Below are 19,880 nucleotides of genomic sequence, written 5' to 3'. Positions count from 1 at the left end.
AGGTGGGGAACTGAAATAGAGATCAAGTAAACTTGCCTAATGTCCTGCAGGAAGTCTGTGGCAGAGTCAGGAATTGAATTCAGACCTCCTGAGTCACAGTCTAGTGCAGCATTTCTCAAATGTGGCCACCAGTGGCTTTTCATGCAGCTGCAGCCTTCTGGGTGGCAATGTGGGGGGTGGAGGTGTGGGGGAGGGGAGCAGTGGCCCCTCCTCAGGGGCTCCCAGCAGGAGTTAGGCCCTGTCTCTCTCTGAAGCCACAGACGCTGAAGGAGCAGGCAGGTGATGGGGCTTGGGCTTCCGACCTGCGCTGGCAGGCGGCAGACTCCATCCCCTGGCTACGGGCTTTGAGCCCTGACCCCGGCCCTAGCCTCAGGCTTACCCTCTCCCCCGCCTGCTGCTGCCTCCTCTGGCCCTGGGCTGTAGCCGTGAGGCAGTGGGCTCTGATCCCTGCAGCCACAGGGTTTCGGACTCCAGTTGTGGAGCCATATGATCCAGCTCCGGCCCCTAGCCGTGCGGCAGTGACTGATGGCCCCAAGCTCACCCCCTCCCTCATATTGCCCCTGGCCCCCACTGTGTCCTCTGGCCCCAGTCCGTATCTGCAGGGCTCTGGTCCCTGGATTCATCACCCCTGGCCCCTAGCGGCCTCCCTACCCACCTCCTCTTCCAGGGCTTTGTCCCAGCTTGCCAGGGCTGAGTAAGTCTGTTGTGAAAAGTGATATTTGCATGTTTGTTAATATCACTTTTCACAGCCTCCCTACTAGTTAGCAGTCTGCTGCTGTGAAAAGTGATACTAACAAAATACAAATATCACTTTTCACAGAAACAGACTTGCTAGCTAGCAAGTCTTAAAAAAAATAAGCAACCAAAAAAGAGCAAAAGAAACAAGAAGAAGGGACAAGAACATGGAAAACACATTATTTATTTCTATTCTGTTTAGATCCAGTAAAGAACAGAGAAAACTGTAGATTTTTATTACTGAGTCTGCGAAAAAACCTACATAAATAAATTACAATTTGAACATGTATCTGTGCATACTTCTTTGTTTTTCCTAAAGTTAATTGAGTATTTTAGGAAAAATTGTCAAAGCAGCCTCCAGCAATAATTGGTGGCTGCACTATGAGGCCACCAAAAATGTTCTTGTGAGACCCCCCTAGCCTAATGCCTGAACCACAGAATAATCCTGTATTTCAGAGGTGGCTAGCCATTTTTGTTGTCCTAGGCCGAGACTAAAAATTGCTTCACTGGCCAGTTGTACCAAAAAAAGGATATCTTTAAAAACAAACAACAAACCCTCCCCTTCCTTTTTGTCTGAGATGAGGAGGGTACGTAATATAGTAAAGTGTGTGGGTGTGTGTAATAAGCAGTTATATACACACATGAGAATCTGCTTAACTACAAATAAAATAAAATTAGTACCCAGTCTAAACTGTTAACAGGTCCGTTTTAACAAATGAAGAATAAATAAAATGGTAAGAATGTCCCTTTTCTCTTATTTTTTTAATCTCTCTGTTGCTGCCCCGGATCTCTGTCTTCTCTACAAATAAATGCATCAGAATTAGGAGGGGAACTGGCAAGGAAAATTACTAACCACTCTTGCTAAGATTTTGCAATTTGAGATCCAACACTGACCTATTTTCTTCGAATAAAAATTTGCAATCCCATATGAAGTGAAAGAATATCTTATCTTGCTCACCTGACCTCTGCATTCATTTTTAGTCTGGTGGCTAGGAATATTTTTTGTGCTACAAAGACAGAAGCTGGCAAAAAGGAGCGTTTGTGCCTGTTTTTAGAGCATACAGGGCTGAGCCAAAGCTCGTTGTGGTCAGTGGGAAGGCTACTGTCGAATTCATGTACTGTAGCTTTACATCGATTCAATGTCAAACAGTAGAACCCAGCCTAGAGGTGTGGGAAAATAAAGATGACATGAGACTTGTTAGGCTAATTAGCTTATCCTTTAATAATGTAGAAAACATAGTCTGTAACAAGAAGGAAGTGGTGAACTTTAAACTGTGGCAAACTTATAACCTTACTGTAATGTAGAGAGAGCATTATGGAGTCAAATGCTACATAAGCTTAAGGCATTGTGTAATATACTGTTTTTGTTATACTCTAGCAAATACTTCAGCTATGGTAGTTCTTAGTACTGAACGCGACTTGCGTAGCATTGTCTAAATTACAGAGCAGTTAATTCCACATCGCAGGAGAAGAGCTATTACTTCTTGTCAAACAAGATTGTCTTACCACTTTGTTTAAAAAGCTGCTGTTCCTATTTATTTGGTCTCCCATTCTGAAGCGATCAACTCAAAATTGTTTTAAGAATAACTTTTAGCGCTTTTTTGTTTGTTCAGTATGCAGTTTTCATTGTTCATTAGTGATTCATTCTTCTCCATGGCTGTTCGATTTGGATAAAGGTACTAGAGCAGGTAGAATAAACTCTCTCATCAAAATGTAAACTTTTTTGTCAGCCCCATTTGCATTCCATCTGAATCACTTGGAATAAATGTAGCCTTCTCTCTCTCTCTTTTTTTTTTTTTTTAAAGTCCCTCCAAGGTTTCCTATGGTAAAAGCAGTTCTGTTTCCCCTTCTCCCATGGTCCCCTCCCCCCCTTACCATTCAAGCTTAACTCCTGGAGGCGTTGGTGTTAGGAGCTGAGTCAAGTAAAGTGCTATCAGTGCCTGTCTCCGGCCTCTTAACTGCCTACCACTGGAATGTGGAGGAGATGAAAGAAAACAGATTGGAGATTAAACAGATGTGCACACAGTCCTGCAGTCTGAAAATGGCCCTCCTCTCCTCCCATCCCCATCTTACCTTCTGTGAAGTATCTGAATCACCAGGCCCCTGTGTGAGCAGCATGACCTATAGTTTTACCAGAGGAGCACTGCTGATTTATGACCCTCAACTGTATTGGTAGCAAGGAGACATCAGAGATCAGCTGACTAAGATGCCTCTTTCAGCATCATATTCCAGCCAAAACATGGTGTATATGGTACCTTGTTTCAGCTGTTCGGTCAGTGTAATTCTCATCTCAGATAATGCAACATCTGTTACCTGCCCATGTCACACATTTTGGACAGATCATGCCCCTTTGACATGGGTCTGTGTTGTCATCATGCATTGGGCCCAGCTCTGTCATTGGCCCATTGTACAACCTCTGCAGTACCAGGAGTATAGCTGCACAATTCCTTCTGGGCGCGCTGCACGTGTGCCTGTGCCCAGGCTTCTTTCTTACGTGTGGGTGTGCAGTTTTTTCTCCTATATGGTCTAATGTGCCAACATAAGTCATAATTTTTTCTTCTGAGAATTCACTGGTATCTAGCTTATAACTAACATTATTGAAATGATGTGGTATTTTCTACTCCCATTTTTTTCCACCACTAAGACTTTACTATCTCATTTTCAGCATTTTTCAGTTATTTGTTTTAAGTATTTTTTTTCAATAAAACCAGAATTTCCTCCTAAGGAAAAGGCCCCATGTATGTTAATTGACAAATAACACCAAGGCTTTGTCTAACCATGTATGCCTAGAGGAAATGTTTGTGAGGGAGAAAAATTAATTCTTTCATTATTTTTCCCTTCCCCAAAGTGTAGAAACTGAGGCAGGTATCAGACATTGAAATCCTCATTTAATGCGAAGTGAATTTATCTCACACTGTCTGTGCTCATGCAGGAATTGATTTGTTCTGTTTGTTCTCCTAGAAGAATGTGGTGTCATTAATATGGCTTGTTTGTGTATCAGTACTCCAGACAGATAAATGATCTGTTGAGGACTGATTTTTACATGTTGTATTGCTGCATGGATGCTGTCTGCTGTAATCACTTGAAACTCATTCTGTGCCTTGAGTTTATTTCAAGTGAAAATGATCTATTCTAATGCACTATGATGTGGTGCTTCTGTGCTCACTCATCCCCTTAAAGAGTCTGCTCTGTGACACGCTTTTTGTATGTCTTAACCAACGTCATTTAGAATAAAATGCTTTGATAAGCAGACTGGCGTTAGCCATAAAGGATTCAGATTAGGCTTTGTTTTAGTGGGACTGCTTGCCATTTTAAGACACTCCTTCCTAATGTATTGCTAACCTTTGACTTCTTTTACATCTGTGTTTCTTTTTGTAAAGATTTCTCCTTACCTTATGATAAAACAATTTCAACTCAAGGATTCTGTGTCTTTCAGCATTGGTTGGACAACACAAAGAGCATAAAAAAACAAGTTAAAAGTAAGTGTCCTTTTAAATTTCTTTTTTCGGCTAGTCAAGTAGCAATATACATTGTGGGGACGTGTAGTCTAGTGTATCTGCTACACTAGAAGTCACCCTGCCAGGAACAGGCAGTGTTGTGAAAGGGATGATGTGGTGACAAAATCTTGGCACATGCCTACTGGAGACTTAAAAACACTCCATGGGTCCTGTTACTTAATTCAATATATTTTCCTTAATGCTGGAGGTTCATTAACTATGAAATGATTTATTTAGCATCATAGCCTTGCAGTTTCTTCAGTAGATGTAGAGCGTTGTCCTTGCTAAATGAAAAACTGTCTCACAGCCCCCTCTGCTTGGTGGGTTGTAGAATGCCCTAATCCGTGTGTGGTCTGCCTGTCAGATCACCACATATGACATAAAGTTTGGTAACAGCTTATTGGATAGATTCAGTGAAGCACAGGCTGATAATTTTGGATATGTTAGTATATCAATTTCGGCTGACGTTCAGCAGCTTCGCTGCCAACTGTACAGTCTTTAGAGTCTTGCATGCTACTTTAATAAAATGTAAATCTTGGAAGGGATGTCAAAGAAAAGGATTCTAGTTTCAATACACACATCCATCTAAAGCTCTTCAGCTTCAAAGAACCGTTAATCCAGTCTTTGTCTGGATTAACTCTCTGCCTTCTAGAAAGATGATGCTCCCACAGAGGGACTGTTAAATCCCACCAAAATGGGTCTAAAAGTCTATGGAATATGGTGGCATACCCTGTCAACAGCAGGTACTCCCCAGAGCTCTGCAAATGTTTTACATAGGCCAGCAGAGTTTCTAAGAATTTGGCTGAATGCAGAGCCAAAATCCATGGCTTTCTAAGTGATGGATAGCGTGCTTAAATATTGGGATTAACCTAGATTTGTCTGGTCTTGGCAAGGCAAATCAATTTAATGGCTTAAGATGCTTGGGTTGACTTGTAATATGTAAAACAAACTATTTACTCTGTCTGTTAGTGTGGTTTGTTTTTGTTGGTTTGTTTTTTAAATTATGTCACAAGGGAATTCTTTTCTTGAACACCTTGTGCTGGGTCAAAACGATTGATAGGCAGACTCTTGCTGTGTATGCTTCTATTCTGTAACAAATTTGGACCTTCCCCAGGTAATAGACCTGTTGTTATCAATTTCTTCAATTCATTTACTTTGCAGTTGGTCCACCATACTGTCTACATCTTCGTGTAAAATTTTACTCCTCTGAGCCTAACAATCTCCGTGAAGAGTTAACAAGGTAAATTGAGTGTGATCTCCACAATTGTAGGGCATATGCTGTTTCTGTTAGCAGAGGATGCCTACTTAATATAAGTCAACAATGCAGCGCTATTGTGAAAAATGCAAATATCATTCTGGGATATGTTAGCAGGAGAAAGGGAACTGTGGAGGGAGAAGTGAATGGGGCTGTGCTGAAGGGTCTGGAGGGGAGTGGAAGACTGCAACCCTGGAGTATTGGCCCCCTTGCCAGCTAGAGCCACCTTCAGTGCGGCCCCTTCCACTTCCCTGTACAGGCTTTGTCCAGTAGGCGAATCAGATTGGGCTCTGTGCCCTGGGCCACTCTGAAGGGCCAAATCAGGAGGCGGATCTGTGTGGCTGTACTGTGGTTCAGTATTTCTGAGGTGCATCCTTCCACTCCCTACTTGCAGAGATTGGTAACTACTGATTGGTGGCTGCTGCAGCTGCAGAAGTGGGGGAGTAAGACAGGCAGAGGGAGCCTGGTCCTCGCAGCCAGAACTGCCTGCACAGTGCCACCTCTGATCTGACCCATCAGCACGGCCCGTCAGGTCTTCACCCCCCCCTGATAATCTAAAGGAGCACTCTCCTTAGTTTTAGTTTGAGAACCTCTAAAATAGATGACCCCTTGGGATCTCTTCCAAGCCTGCAGTTCTATGAATAGATTCTTTGGATACATTATTTGACATGGGACGTTGTTGGGTTTTTTGTTTTGTTTTATTTGACTTATTTAATAAGCTCTGCTAATAGGATGGCCATAGGTTCTGAGCCAGTGGGATAGTGAGCAGCTTATGTTTTGTCCCAGTCCTGTCTTCAGTCTCTTATCAGTTGTGATTAATTTAAAGGTATGTGATATCTAGCTATATTTTTTGACAGAAAAACATTAAAATGCATTTGTAATGGGGGATTTCTGTCTGGTATAAGTGAACTCAGTTAGGCCCCGTCATCTGCAGGATCTATACAAAGCATAAGCAAAGTGAAGTTGATTATTTCACCAAAGTGAAGATGATTATTTCGCCATCATATTAAGATGTGAGTCCACAGTAGTACACATGCAGGATTTAAGTAATGGATAAACCTGAGTTTCAATCAGAAAAGAGCTTGTTGAAATCCCTGGGTAGTCCTGCTTTTCATCTGGGACTAACCTACACATATATCTGGACACCACAAGATTGCTTTCTAAATATATATCAGAACAGTCATTGCTTTTCCCTGCTGCTCTTCAGAAAAAGAGCAAAACTTACCATGTTTGGACAACAGATTATTTGTGGAAGGCGATTCTACTTCTGCAGAGAGGGTCAGTCATATTAGTGGAGAAACTGTCTTGGCAGGAGTGGTCAGATCTTACTCGTGTTCTCCTGTTCCTGTTGATTGTAAGCATTGCAGATCCTCTGTTACTCATATGCAAGGCAATGATGCACTGTTAGCTCAAGTAAATGTCTGTGTGGATCTCAGTTTAAATGAATGTTTTTCCTCTTGCATGTGAGGCTAGAGCTTTTTTTAATAGCAGCATTTGGGGCAGCTCATGTACCTTGTGCTGCTTTGTGCTTCTATACCAGGACATAAAGGACAGGGTGACTACAAGGCTCCCTCAGTTTCCTCTTCCCATGGGAGCAGCACTGACCTGCTAGTCAGAAAACTGTTGAACCTGCTAGTTCTCAGCTCAGGCTAAATGTGTACAAATCTTTGAAACAATCTTCAGAATTACTTCTGATCTTCTGTATCTGCCACCATGAGCCGTCTCCATCTGTCTGAACTGAACTCTGCCAGTCAGAGCTTGCTGAACAGAGATACTTAGCATAGTGAACTCAAAACCTGTGAGCTTTAAGCCCTGTCTATTCTGCAATGAACTAATTACCCAGAAAGATAAGCACAGCTGGTGACTCTTCTGTTCGGGGGAATTTCATATACTGAGCAGATGTTCTGGTGGAGAACGAAAAGCAGACCGAGCATGTAAGTCATAAGAAGTGAGGCTAAAGTTCCATCTTCTGGAACAATTCATTAAGATCTCATCAGACTCAAAGAAGGCAAGTTCTGAGAATTCTGCTGGCAGACAAACCAGTTTCATCTGCTGCCCCATCCAGCATATGAGCAATGCCTAAGATTGGTGCAGAGAAGACAGCACCAAGGAATGACCCAGCACCAACACCTCCGGTGTCAGTCTTGTACACAGAAGTGTCACTCCAAACACTGAGGCAGAGACTCTAGACAAAGCTCAGTATTTTCCCAGAAGGGCAGATGCCATAAAGCCTCTGGAGATAAATTCACCAAGCCCTACATGGCATCTAGGGTTGAGGAGAAGGAGCACCCTATCATTTGGCAGATTCCTCCAGCAGTGACCCCAATTCCGGTGATGCATCCATCAGCATCAACAGACTGAGGAGGATGAGCTGAGAGGAGAAGCAAGACCATTGTCAGTACCAAGACACTGATTTGCACCAGTACGGACTCCAGTATTGAGAGCACCGTACTCTTTGGTGCTGCCCCTGGAGGAGGCCGGGTCTTCACCATCACTGGGGCATACATACCCTCTATCTTCCAGTAGAGAGCCTTCTTTTCTGAGGTCACTGGTCAACACTGCAATAGTTCTGCCAGCGTACCCTACAGGGCTCAGCATCCACCAGCTCATTAGGAAGAGCTCTGGATTGGCCAATAGCCAACAAGCCAGCCGTACTTCTATGGCATACCACCATTGTCCTATTGGGGTGCCCAGGGCCTGTCATCTCAGGCATTGAGAAGCTCATCTCCACTTCTCTTGAAAAAGAGGAAGAGGATGTTCTCATCAGCATCCTTGGCCAGAGTACCAGAAAGAGCCGTATCCAGGGACACAGCAGTACCAATGCCGTGTATTGTCAAAGGACTAGTCAAACTTGTCACCCAATGAAGCAGTATTTTCAGTAGCAGTACCAGTACCAGATGACTTAAAAAGCATTCCAGAAGTTCCTTTTTATGATTGTAGAGACTTTGGAGATCAAGACTTTGGAGTTCAAGATGTCAGTCATGTTGGAGAAAACCTGCAAGCTTTTTGATACCTTGTCTGCCTCTGGTTCAGCTAGTATTGCCTTCCCTATAAAAGAGGGACTGCTTGGCCCTGCAAAAGTCTCTGTGGCAGACACTGTGAAATGAGTAACAAAGTGGTACTAAGTACCTCCTGTGGGGTTTGAGTGTTTCTAGGCTCTCCTCTCCCAGGCTCCTTAGTTGCGGTACAAGAAAATTGAAGTCCAGTAAGAGTTACCCAAAGGACCCCAAAAGGCTCAACTTATTTGGGAAAAAGTTGTACTTTGCTGCACACAGCTGTGGGTGGCTAACTACCAGTCCTTACTGGCCAAATATGGCTTTTTAATATGGGGCAGGGTGACATCCTTCCTTGCTGTCACAGACCTAGTGGACTCATTGGTGGACACACACCAGGCTTCTGTAGTTGAACGCATGTACTGGATCTGTGTGCTTCTAAACCCCCATGAGTCTGGACAGATGCCAGCCACAATCTCTGGCCTCGTGTGCACATGTCATGGTCTCTCTCTCTCTCTCTCTCTCTCTTTTAGGAATGGGACCCAATGGTCCAGATCAGACAGGTCAAGGCTATAATTATGTCGGTAGCCCCATGCTGGCCAAGACAGTTTGGCTGTTGGACATACTGCTGATGTCCTTGTGCCCCTCTTCCCCCCATATACTTTCTGACCTGCTTGCACGTAATATCTCAGAACAACAGTGAGATTCTGCACCCAGATCTGCAGTCGTTACACTGATGTTTTGGATGTTGACTGGTGGTGCACAACTGACAGACTGCTCCCTACAGGCTCAGGAGATTCTCATACAAAGCAGAAAGCCTCCTACTCGGAAGATTTGCTCCTCCAAATGGAAAGCTTTTCTATATGGGCAGCCCAAAACCAGATCACCCCAGGGAGGCCCTAAGACTGATGATCCTTGTCTACATGCTGCACCAGAAACAGTTTGGATTAGCATTTAACACTCTCTCTAAATTCACCTGGCAGGAATATCGGAGTATCACAGTCCAGTACAGTCGTACTCAGTCTTCTCAAATCTGACAGTATCAGAATTCCTCAGTGACCTCCTTCATGCTTACCCTCTGGTTAGAGACCTCACTTCCACATGAGACCTCAATTCACAGACTCTCCCTTTGAACCATTGTTGGAGTGTTCACTACACCACCTTAACATCAAAGTGGTCTTTTTTTATGGACATCACTTCAGCTCTGAGTCAGTGAGCTCCAACCCCTTATGGCTGAACTACCTCACACATCCTTCCATAGGGACATGGTGGTGTTAAAACTACACCCCAAGTTCACCCTGAGAGGGGCACATGCACAGTTCAGACAGATGCTGCTATTTTAACAATATCTCTCCAGTCTTTTACACATGAGGCATATGTACACCTACAGTGGGATCCACACTGACTACAGTATCTAGAACAGGGGTAGGCAACCTATGGCACGCGTGCCAAAGACGGCACTCAAACTGATTTTCAGTGGCACTCACACTGCCCGGGTCCTGGCCACCAGTCTGGGGGACTCTGCATTTTAATTTAATTTTAAATGAAGCTTCTTAAACATTTGAAAAACCTTATTTACTTTACATACAATAATAGGTTAGTTATATATTATAGACTTATAGAAAGAGACCTTCTATAAATGTTAAAATGTATTACTGGCACACGAAACCTTAAATTAGAGTGAATAAATGAAGACTTGGCACACCACTTCTGAAAGGTTGCCGACCTCTGATCTAGAAGAACCGCAGTTATTGTAGGGTAAGTGACATTTCTTTCATGTAGCTTCTTCTTGGGGCATCCCCACCAGAAGAAGAATAAAAGGGTAGTGCTGTTTTTTCACTGCAAGGTGCACTAGTCTCTTCCCCCCGGCTTTCTTCCCAATTCAAAGGAAGAGCAGTCTGTAAGCCAAGATTTTCTGCAGGTCCTTGCTATGGAGAGCAAGGTAATAACCCAACACTTTACTTCCTTCCAGTTCCACTCTCCTGTGGCCAGTTTTCAGGATGGGATCTAGGCAAAGGCACTTTTGAGAGAAATTTTAGACTTTTGAATGAATGGTGGTGCTGACCGTCACATGGTGCATTACTGAGTCCTGGTGGGGCAAGCGAGAGAAACGAGCGGGACTCATCCTGCAGCATCTTCCTCTTGCTCCTTTAGGTCCTTGATCCGAACTCTTATAAGTCATTGTTTGCATTTTTCTTCATTTGCTCTGGGCTCAGTCTACACGAGTCCAGACTGAGAGACCTTGAAAGATGAGTGTGCAGCATCTTAAATCTAAGTTGCACTGTTCTGAGTTCTTAAATGTCAGGTTCTAGCTTCTTCTTTCCACCTGCTGGCTGACTGGCATTAGAACTTCTAGCTCTAATTGACAATTTTGTCCTTTCTTTTACCTTCATAGGTATTTATTTGTTCTTCAGCTAAAACAGGATATTCTCAGTGGAAAGTAAGTACCGTTAGTATTACTTCTGGGGGAATTCTGTGCCAAAAAAATAAAAATTCTGCGCATTTTGTCAAAAAATGTAATATAATCACTCAGATTTCAATTATTTCTGTATTTATTTAAACTACAATACAATGAATGGAGAATGGGAGTGGGGAGTAATGGACGAAATCCCCAACCCCCTTGCTAAATAGTAATGTAGCTAGATTTGACACTTTGTGTCTAGTTATTAGTCAAGAAATATATGCAACCATATGCTCAGTGTTTCTTCATAAGCAACTGAAGAGCAAGTGAGGGCTGGGAATCAAACTCACAATTTATATTGGCTGCTGACAATCTCCAGAAAGGTCAGTAGCAAACAGTTCATGGAGCACATTTTGAAAGGAAATTTTTTCAGTCCAAAAATGTAGACCAGTTCTAATCACGAAAGCACCATAAGTATTTATAAAGCCATACTGTCCTTTACACCCCTCTGGCAATGTGAAGAACCCTTAAAATGTTTACATCTGTTTTATACTCCTGGGGGAATTCACAAAGACAATGGAAACAATTCACTAAGCAGGCATGCCGCTACATTCTGCTCTGCCTTAGGGGACGGAGCCTGCCCATGCCTACCTCCTCAGAAACACCTTGACGCCCTGCCCCTCCAATAGTGTGCTGCAGTAGTGAGCAAGAGGGACTGTCTGTCTCTGTCTCTCTCACTTGCATGACTGCCCCGCCTCCACCCCTTCATTGGTGATAGACATCTCTACCAGCTTCTCCGGGCATCCGAGCCAACCTGCCTCTGCTGCCGGGGAGGGGGCACATGACCACTCTTGCAACTTCCTTTTGCTTTCCCATCAGAAGTCATTTTTCTGCGGGGAAGCAAAGAAATCTGCAGGGGGACGTGAATTCTGCTCATGCACAGTGACACACAGTTCTCCCAGGAGTATAGTATGTGTGCTGCATTGAGTCTCTGAAGCAATTACAATGTGTTTTTAACATGAGATTTAACAACACAGTTTCTTAAGAAAACTAGGAAACCCAGCATTCAGTTTGATGAGAATATATTTTTCTCTTGATACCGTCTATGTGTATGCAAGTGTGTATTCTTGGGGTGCTGGCTCAGAGTCAAATTAGAGTAGCCTGGATATTATAGTGCTTATCTTGAGCATCAATTTACCAAAGATCCGACTTTCACTGGAACCACATCTCAGCTCTCAAATCCTGAGTGTTGTCTCCTCTTTGCAAACACAGTCACGCAAAAGTTTATCTAATGAGCCATTTTTCCTGTGGCAGGTTGGAATGCCCATTTGACACAGCAGTCCAGTTGGCGGCTTATACCTTACAAGGTGAGTGGGTTGGGGGAAATGACTGTGTAGACTCTTCCTTGTAGTCTTGCTCCCTCCTCTCTCTGCCACTGTGGTGCAAGGATAAACACCTTGTCCAGGGCTCGGTAATCCTAAAGTGGAAAATCCTACTTTCCTTGCTGTTAATTTGTCAGCATATATTGCAAAATGCTTTGCCACATCAGGGAAGGGTGCAAGGAACTTCTGAAGAAACCATTTCCTTGGCTAAAATGTAATTGGCACCAAACACTTTGCAGAATGCAATGTGAACTGTACATGTTAGTTTTCATTTTCCGCTAAAACATTCTTTCCTCAGGCTTGTAAGAGTGTTCACTTTCAGACTAGCAGTTCACAGTGCACTCTGCTTGAACTGCCCTTGTGCAGGAACAGGGCTGTCCCTCTGGTGTCTCCGTGCAGTCACTTCCTGAGGTTCCATCCTTGGTCTGATGGAATCACACACCAAACTACAATGGTTCCGAACAGTGGTGTGGTTTACACACACATTGTACTGGTTTAACTAATGCTGTGATGTTGCACCAGTCTAGTTAAAGCAATTCAGTTTTCTGTATGGACACTCCATGTTGGTTTATACTTGGATCATGTGGGTTTAGCTCACACCAGCCTCGCTACATTGGTGCAACTTCATTGTGGACCAGGCCACTGTCTGCTTCCTTCCACTTGCAGTTGAGTTGACAGTTCTAGGAAGGATGGGGTCCACATGGAAATGGAAGGCTGTAGTTTTTGTTTGTTTTGTTGGGGCAAAGGGAATTGTTCAGGGAAATTCTTTTCAGTTACGTGATCTGTGTTTAATGTACCATACACCGCTCTGGGAAAACGTCCTGCTCTGTATGCTCCATATACCTTATAAAAACCTATTTGGCATCATGCTTCTTCTTGCTGTGATTCATAAACAAGACTAAGTCAATCACTGAAATGTTTTATTCTTCTTGGTATTTTATAAAACATCTGCTCAGCCTACATATGAATCGTGCTGTAGAATCTACAGTGTAGATCAGCGGTTCTCAAAATGTGGGTTACGATCCTGTTTTAATGGAGTCACCAGGGCTGGCATTAGACTGGCTGGAGCCTGGGGCCAAAGCTGAAGCCCGAGCCTCACCACCCAGGGCTCAGGCTTCGGCTTCAGCCCTGGGCGGCGGGGCTCAGGTTGCAGGCCCCCTGCCCGGGGATGAAGCCCTTGGGCTTTGGCTCCCCACCCAGAGTAGTGAGAATCGGGCGTGCTCAGGATTCGATCTCTCCCCTCCTGGGGTCATGTAGTAATTTTTGTTGTCAGAAGGGAGTTGTGGTGCAATGAAGTTTGAGAACCCCTGGTAGAGGTAATCAGAGCCAATAGTTAAGGTAGGGAGTGCATTGCAGAGAAACCTGTTGATTTTCCCTTTAGATTAAACAGTTTGAATGCATCCCATTCTGAGAGATGCTGGCATTGATAAATGCCTTTGATCTAATAGTGCAGTAGATCATGTGTTTAGAAACACAGGGTGAACTTAATAGGTCGTATACCCTATTCTTAAATATTTGCATTTCCTTTCTACTTTCAGATCTGTTCTTAATTCCACAGCGAGTTCTCTAGCTCTGCTTTAATCTTACTGTCTGGTTGCAAGCTGAGCAGATTTTATTTAAATCAGCTGGAACCTAAGCAGGCTTTGACAACATTCCTTTCAACAGAGGCAGGTGGCATAGTGGGAGTAAATTACTGTAGATCTACAGACTTCCTCTGTGTCAAAGTATTTTTTTTTAAGTGTATGAAAAGGCTATTTTAAGGTATTGTGTTCAGAACTCCGAGAAATATTTTTGTGTAGTAAATACAACAAAATATTTAATTAATTCAATTTTTGCACCTTTCAGATATTTTATATATGTAATTGGCTTTTCCATTTTTTTTTTTTTCAAAAAGTTTTGCCCTTTATTTTTGCCCAAAAATCTTGCACTTTTCAAGCAGGTCAGTTTCTTGCTTGCACTTTTGACCAGAACTTGAGGGCCCAAAATTAGGATCTTGATTCTCAGAGGTGAGTGAAGCACCAAGTACTCCCTTGAAGTCATGGGAGGTGGTGAATGCTTAGCATGGTCTCATTTTCAGAGGGGCTAATTTAGGTTTCTAATTACAGATATAAGCACTCTTTTTTAGGCAACTATTTTTGGGAAAGGTTGGCCTTTAAGTGTTAGCACATGTGGAAAAAGGAGCCAGTTCTCTGATGTTGCGCAGCCATTGTGACATTAGTGTGCTTACACTGATGTAAAAATGTAAAGTTTCTCTCCCTTACTCTTGCCTTTGCACCTCTTAAGCTGTTTTTTTTTTTTTACAGAGAGATCTGTAGTCATAGCTGGTTGAAACTCCTTTCTACTGGATTCAAAATGGGTCCGTTTTCTTGAAAGTTTTACATTTTTTCTTTTTTTTTTGGTTAAGTCAACAATTTTTACTGAAATATTGCTTGGTAACCATTTATATAATAAATATGGGGGATAAGGAGTGGGAGAAGTTTTGAGTCTCGAACACTTAACAAAATAAACAAATCATGGTAGACACTTGAGTTCATGTATCAGAGGGTAGCCGTGTTAGTCTGGATCTGTAAAAGCAGCAAAGAATCCTGTGGCACCACGAAAGCTCATGCTCCAAAACGTATGTTAGTCTATAAGGTGCCACAGGATTCTTTGCTACTTGAGTTCATGTTACTTCTTGTTACTGCCTTTGAGCTAGAATTTATCTTGAATGGAATGTCACTTGACTGAGTTCTTTCTTTGTAGCTGAACTTGGAGATTATGATCCTGCTGAACATGTTCCTGACCTGGTGTCTGAGTTCAGGTTTATGCCCACTCAAACCGAAGAGATGGAACTGGCCATTTTTGAGAAGTGGAAGGAATACAGGTACTGTAGCTCCTGGTCCATGCTTGCCAAATTAACTTTCTGACTCTTCCATGGGTAAAGCATATGCAAATGATGCAACGGGGATGATGCTGACATTTCTATGTCGTCTTTCACCCAGATGTAATCTAAATGTGATTCCATCATAGAACATAAGAAACCAAATCTGGCAGTTCTTAGTTGAGAACATAACATGAAAACCGATGTTTTTACTACTTCCTCTTCAGCGCAGGGTGAAATTCTACTCCTGTCCATGAATGATAAAATTCCATAATTTCAGTGAAATCATGAATTTTTCTAATGCTTTGCTTTTTGAAACAATCAGCGTTTCAGATTAAAATTTGCAAAGGTGGCCTTGGTGCTCAAGTAAACTTTGAGAGAGAGCCAGCAATGTTTGCTTTTTGCAGACCCACAAACATCAGTTTTTCCCCCTTTTTTCCCCTCTTTCTCCCTCCCTGCTAGTTTTTCTTTTCATTGCTCGTAATTTTACAGGATTCTGCTTAACTTTAAACAAATTTATTTCAGGGGGCAAACACCAGCCCAAGCTGAAACTAACTATTTGAACAAAGCTAAGTGGCTGGAAATGTATGGGGTGGACATGCACATAGTCAAGGTAAGGGTGATGACTTCATTGGAAATGGTTATTCTTGTAGACCAAATGTTCCAAGTGTTGTGCAAAGCTAAAAGTGCCATATAGGAAAACAAATGAGATTAAGGTAATAATATGGTGCTTTTCTAAACTGTATAGCACTTAAGCTGGTTATGCGCAGTCACTTGGCATGAACTAATTTCTGTGTGCTTCTGGAGGCTGTAATTTTAATTTATATGTGTATATTGTGTTTTAAATATGTAATAGGTGCTGCAGATTTCAGTAAGGCTGAAACCTATGAAAATCATAGTAAATGAAATTAAAATTGGACTGAGATTTAATTCACAATTGTCTGTAGAGAGACTAAATAGATTGTAAAGGAAGAAGGGTAGAGAATAACACAAGGAGGGTCTTTAGCCCATAAGCATATAAAGAAACCTTCTCCTTCCCTCTTTATCTTGATCTCTAAAGAGTTGTGGAGTAGAATAAGCTATGTAGGAGGCTTTTTAGAGAGTGGTGTTGTAATAAAATAACAAATAGTATTTAACCTTAACAATGAAGGAAGGGATACATTGCCCATTGGAATGATTTATGCATACATGGGATCCTACACGTGGAACTCAACACAACCTGTTTTGGTCTGTGATATTTAGGCGAGGGACGGCAATGATTACAGCCTTGGACTGACCCCGACGGGAGTTCTGGTCTTTGAAGGTGACACCAAGATTGGTCTGTTTTTCTGGTGAGATGGCTAATTGAAAGACTTAAAACTGCATTGTAAAAAGCCTAACTCTTTTACACTAGCCAAGAATCCTTGAACATCACAGTGTCTGACACCATTAATCAATATTAGTAATCTGCAAAATACTCCATAGCTCAAAATTATGTTTTCTTTCAGTTTCCAAAACATTATCTTCTTTGGTTAGTGTCCTTGACAAATATGTGAGTGGGTTTTGGGTGCTTTCATCTCTCTCCCGTATGTCAATGCTAAATACATACACAATGAAGCCCGTACAGCATCGCTAATAATATCAAGTATGCCTTCCCAGGTTGTCATGCTGCTTTACTGGATTCATTGTATATAATTTTAAACGTTAACTTTAATAAAATTTTTAAATCAGTACTGGATATGTGGGAGAGAGGGGAAAGCATTCAACCAGTCAAGCTGGCATCTTGGCCAAATGTTTTCTTTTTTGGGAAGAGGTGTGGGTATTGGAATCCTTTGAGGTGGTTTCTGCCTTTTTTGGAAGTGACCCCTTTCTGCCCTACACGTACCACTGAAATGTGTTCAGGCCTAGATAAAAACACATAACCATATAGTGTGGTGAAGAGTGTGAAAATGCTTACCAACACCAGCAGTTCCATTCTGCAGGCTTTTGTTGGGGTAACACCAGTTTGTTGAAGGTATTTGGAGCAGTTCCATAGGATTTGTACAGTTGCATATGGTTGAAAAGCAGGCAGAAAGATGGGGAACCCACTTTCAGATTTGGGTCTAGGCTTAAGCAAGACTTAAGGGTCCAAAGTTATTTTCCCTGGTTTCTGGTCCTTATTTCTCATGCTTATTCCCGTGCTGGCTGGGTATGGGCAGGAGAGTGGTCAGGCAAGTTTGTTTGACTGAACCCAATGTAATTTTATAAAACACAGTTTGCCTTAATTATCATCTCCCTGCCCAGAAACAATAGACTGTACTGATGTGAGCTAAAAATGCATTTTAAGACTCCCTGTAGAAGCTTCATCTTTTTAAAAGTTGCTATAGTTTTTGAAATCTCTTCAGTTCATAACATCTTAATGACAGTCTTAAAACACCAGCTAATACACACCTCACAGGGACGTTTATTGTAGGATCTCAGTCTGTTTATATCAGTTTTGAAAATGGATGTGTTCTAGAGGAGAACAGTGAATATGACTCTTCTGAATGGACCAACAAAGATGTGTTTACAGATTTCTTTTCTTCTTCATCTGACAGGCCAAAGATAACCAGACTGGACTTCAAGAAGAACAAATTAACATTAGTTGTTGTTGAAGACGATGAGCAGGTAGTTAAAATTTGCTGTTAGCTCTTTTTAGCTGATGTGTAACTAAGATTCATGGTCTCTAGTTAGTTACTCCTGCTCTCATTTCACACTTAAGTTTGCAGGAGTAACATGGCAGTATTGGAGTGTTTTTAGTTGTGACTTCTTGGGGACAGTGATTTTACATGTAAAAGAAATTTAGCAGTGTGTCTGATTTGCTTTGTATTCTCAGCTTTTGAAAGAGCAATGCCTTGTTTAACTAGTATGGGCCAGAGAATCTGGAAAGAGCAAGTGTACTTTGGTGTGTTGTGTAAGAAAGCTAATAGAGGTAGGTAGTGTAAATGCCATGCAGTTGGCACTCATTCTTTAAACATATGCCAGAAATGCCCCCAGGAGGAGAAATTGCTCTGAGTTGAGCAGATTATAAAAAAGCAAGGATTGGTAACACGTGGAGGTGGATCTGATTTGGAACAAGAACCAGGAATTCAGCCACAGAGAGAAGTATCTTTATGTTGTAATATTCCCATCAGTCCACAAATTGTTCTGACCTTGGCCTCCTAGGGTATGTTCACACAAGGATAAAAAATCCATGGCTGGCCTGGGTCAGCTGACTCAGGCTTGCAGGGCTAAAAATTGCTGTGTACACGTTCAGGCTTAGGCCCGAGCTCTCGGATCCTGTAAGGATGGAGGGTCCTAGAGCTTGGGCTCCAACTTGAGCCCAAATGTCTATATAGTGATTTTTAGCCCTGCAGGCCAAGCCCCATGAGCCCAAGTCATGACCTAGACTAGGTGCAGCCATGCTGTGGGTCTCCTATCCCTGTGTAACATTTTTCATCTATCTTACATACAAATCAGTTTATTGTAGGATCTCTTTTGAGTGCAAAGTTGCTAACTTACATTTAAATGAACAGTTTCAATGTCACTGCCTCACAACCACATACTCTAATCTGTATATGTTTTGAGCAGGCCAGGTTGGACAGTGACCCTTTTAAGATGCCTCATGTATAGTGAATTCATTGTTTAGTTACAGTGCTATTTGCTAACTCGTCAAAAGCAAATCTTAGCTGATGTTGGTGATGCCCTGATGAGTTGCTCCTATCCCAGAGCTGTCCTGGCACTAACAAGTATATTTAATCGTTAATTTATTACATGAAAAAGAAATGGCCAAATCCAGTGTTTTCTAGAGCTAAAAATACTGAATATTCTCTCTAGCAATTGCACTTGTATTTGGAGTATTTCATCCATCTATTCTCAGGCAGAGATGAAGTGGGGGAGATTTTTCACCACAGATGAATATAAATTTTATTGAGCATTCATTAAATTGTGGGGAACTCTGACTCATTCGAGGCTATTTGAATTCATGGTGTGTTTTGTGTGCTTTAAGGGGAAGGAGCAGGAGCACACTTTTGTGTTTAGGCTGGATCACCCCAAAGCCTGCAAACACTTGTGGAAGTGTGCAGTGGAACATCATGCTTTCTTCCGCCTCAGGGGACCCGTCCAAAAAGGCTCAAGCCGATCAAGCTTCATTCGGCTGGGATCACGGTTCAGATACAGGTCAGAGTCATTTCTCATTCACTGTGTCTCTTCTCTCCCCATTTCCAGTCCCTTGGGTAATGCACAAATGAGGAAAATGGTATCCAGTGTCCATAGTGTACAGAAGATTGAATGTCACAAACTGCATTTAGATAAAGTATTTAAATTAGGCTGTTAAACTGGCTAAAATATTGCACAATCTTTAATAAACAACCCTTTCCAGATTTGCTAACTAAACTTAGGCTTTTTCTGATCTGTGTAGTAAAATGTAGTAGGGGCAGTTTCCCAAAGTCAACAGGTTGTCCTGTTCCTTACATACAGTATATTATACCTGTGCTCTGTAGACTACCCTGGCTTCCATTTACTTCCAGGTACAGTTCAAGTGGTTGGTTTTGATTCATGAAGCCTTGCGATTTTGGTTCTGGTTGAGAGTCCACTTCGTGTCCCTTGTGGTGCATTTAACTGACACACTGTAGACTTACGCATTTGATGGCAGAGCAAGGCTTTTGACTCTGGAATTCATATTATTTGTGTGGCAGCAGTGCCCAGAAAGCCCAGCTGAGATCTGGGCCTCGCTGTTTCAGACACTGCGTAAGCATATAACGAGGCCTTGTCTTTGTCCC

General features: G+C 42.3%; 1 protein-coding gene across 8 annotated transcripts in view; it reads left to right on the top strand.

Moving 5' to 3' along the window:
- EPB41L5 (erythrocyte membrane protein band 4.1 like 5) overlaps positions 1-19,880 on the top strand; it is an 89,149-nt gene that overhangs the window by 16,488 nt on the left and 52,781 nt on the right. For all 8 annotated transcript variants that reach the window (XR_004002691.1, XM_030580883.1, XM_030580886.1 and 5 more), the window contains exons 4-12: positions 4,172-4,214; positions 5,394-5,472; positions 10,876-10,920; positions 12,196-12,248; positions 15,006-15,126; positions 15,649-15,736; positions 16,366-16,454; positions 17,679-17,748; positions 19,109-19,278. Coding sequence is in view for 7 of the 8 variants with exons in the window: in XM_030580883.1 (XP_030436743.1) it covers positions 4,172-4,214; positions 5,394-5,472; positions 10,876-10,920; positions 12,196-12,248; positions 15,006-15,126; positions 15,649-15,736; positions 16,366-16,454; positions 17,679-17,748; positions 19,109-19,278 (758 nt within the window). In the remaining variant the exon portion in view is untranslated. The remainder of the gene's footprint in view (positions 1-4,171; positions 4,215-5,393; positions 5,473-10,875; positions 10,921-12,195; positions 12,249-15,005; positions 15,127-15,648; positions 15,737-16,365; positions 16,455-17,678; positions 17,749-19,108; positions 19,279-19,880) is intronic.

The sequence above is a fragment of the Gopherus evgoodei genome, chromosome 11 (genome assembly GCF_007399415.2).
Source record: "Gopherus evgoodei ecotype Sinaloan lineage chromosome 11, rGopEvg1_v1.p, whole genome shotgun sequence".
NCBI lineage: Eukaryota > Metazoa > Chordata > Testudines > Testudinidae > Gopherus > Gopherus evgoodei.
Note: the sequence above shows the minus strand (reverse complement) of the source record. Positions and strands in the feature narration are given on the sequence as shown.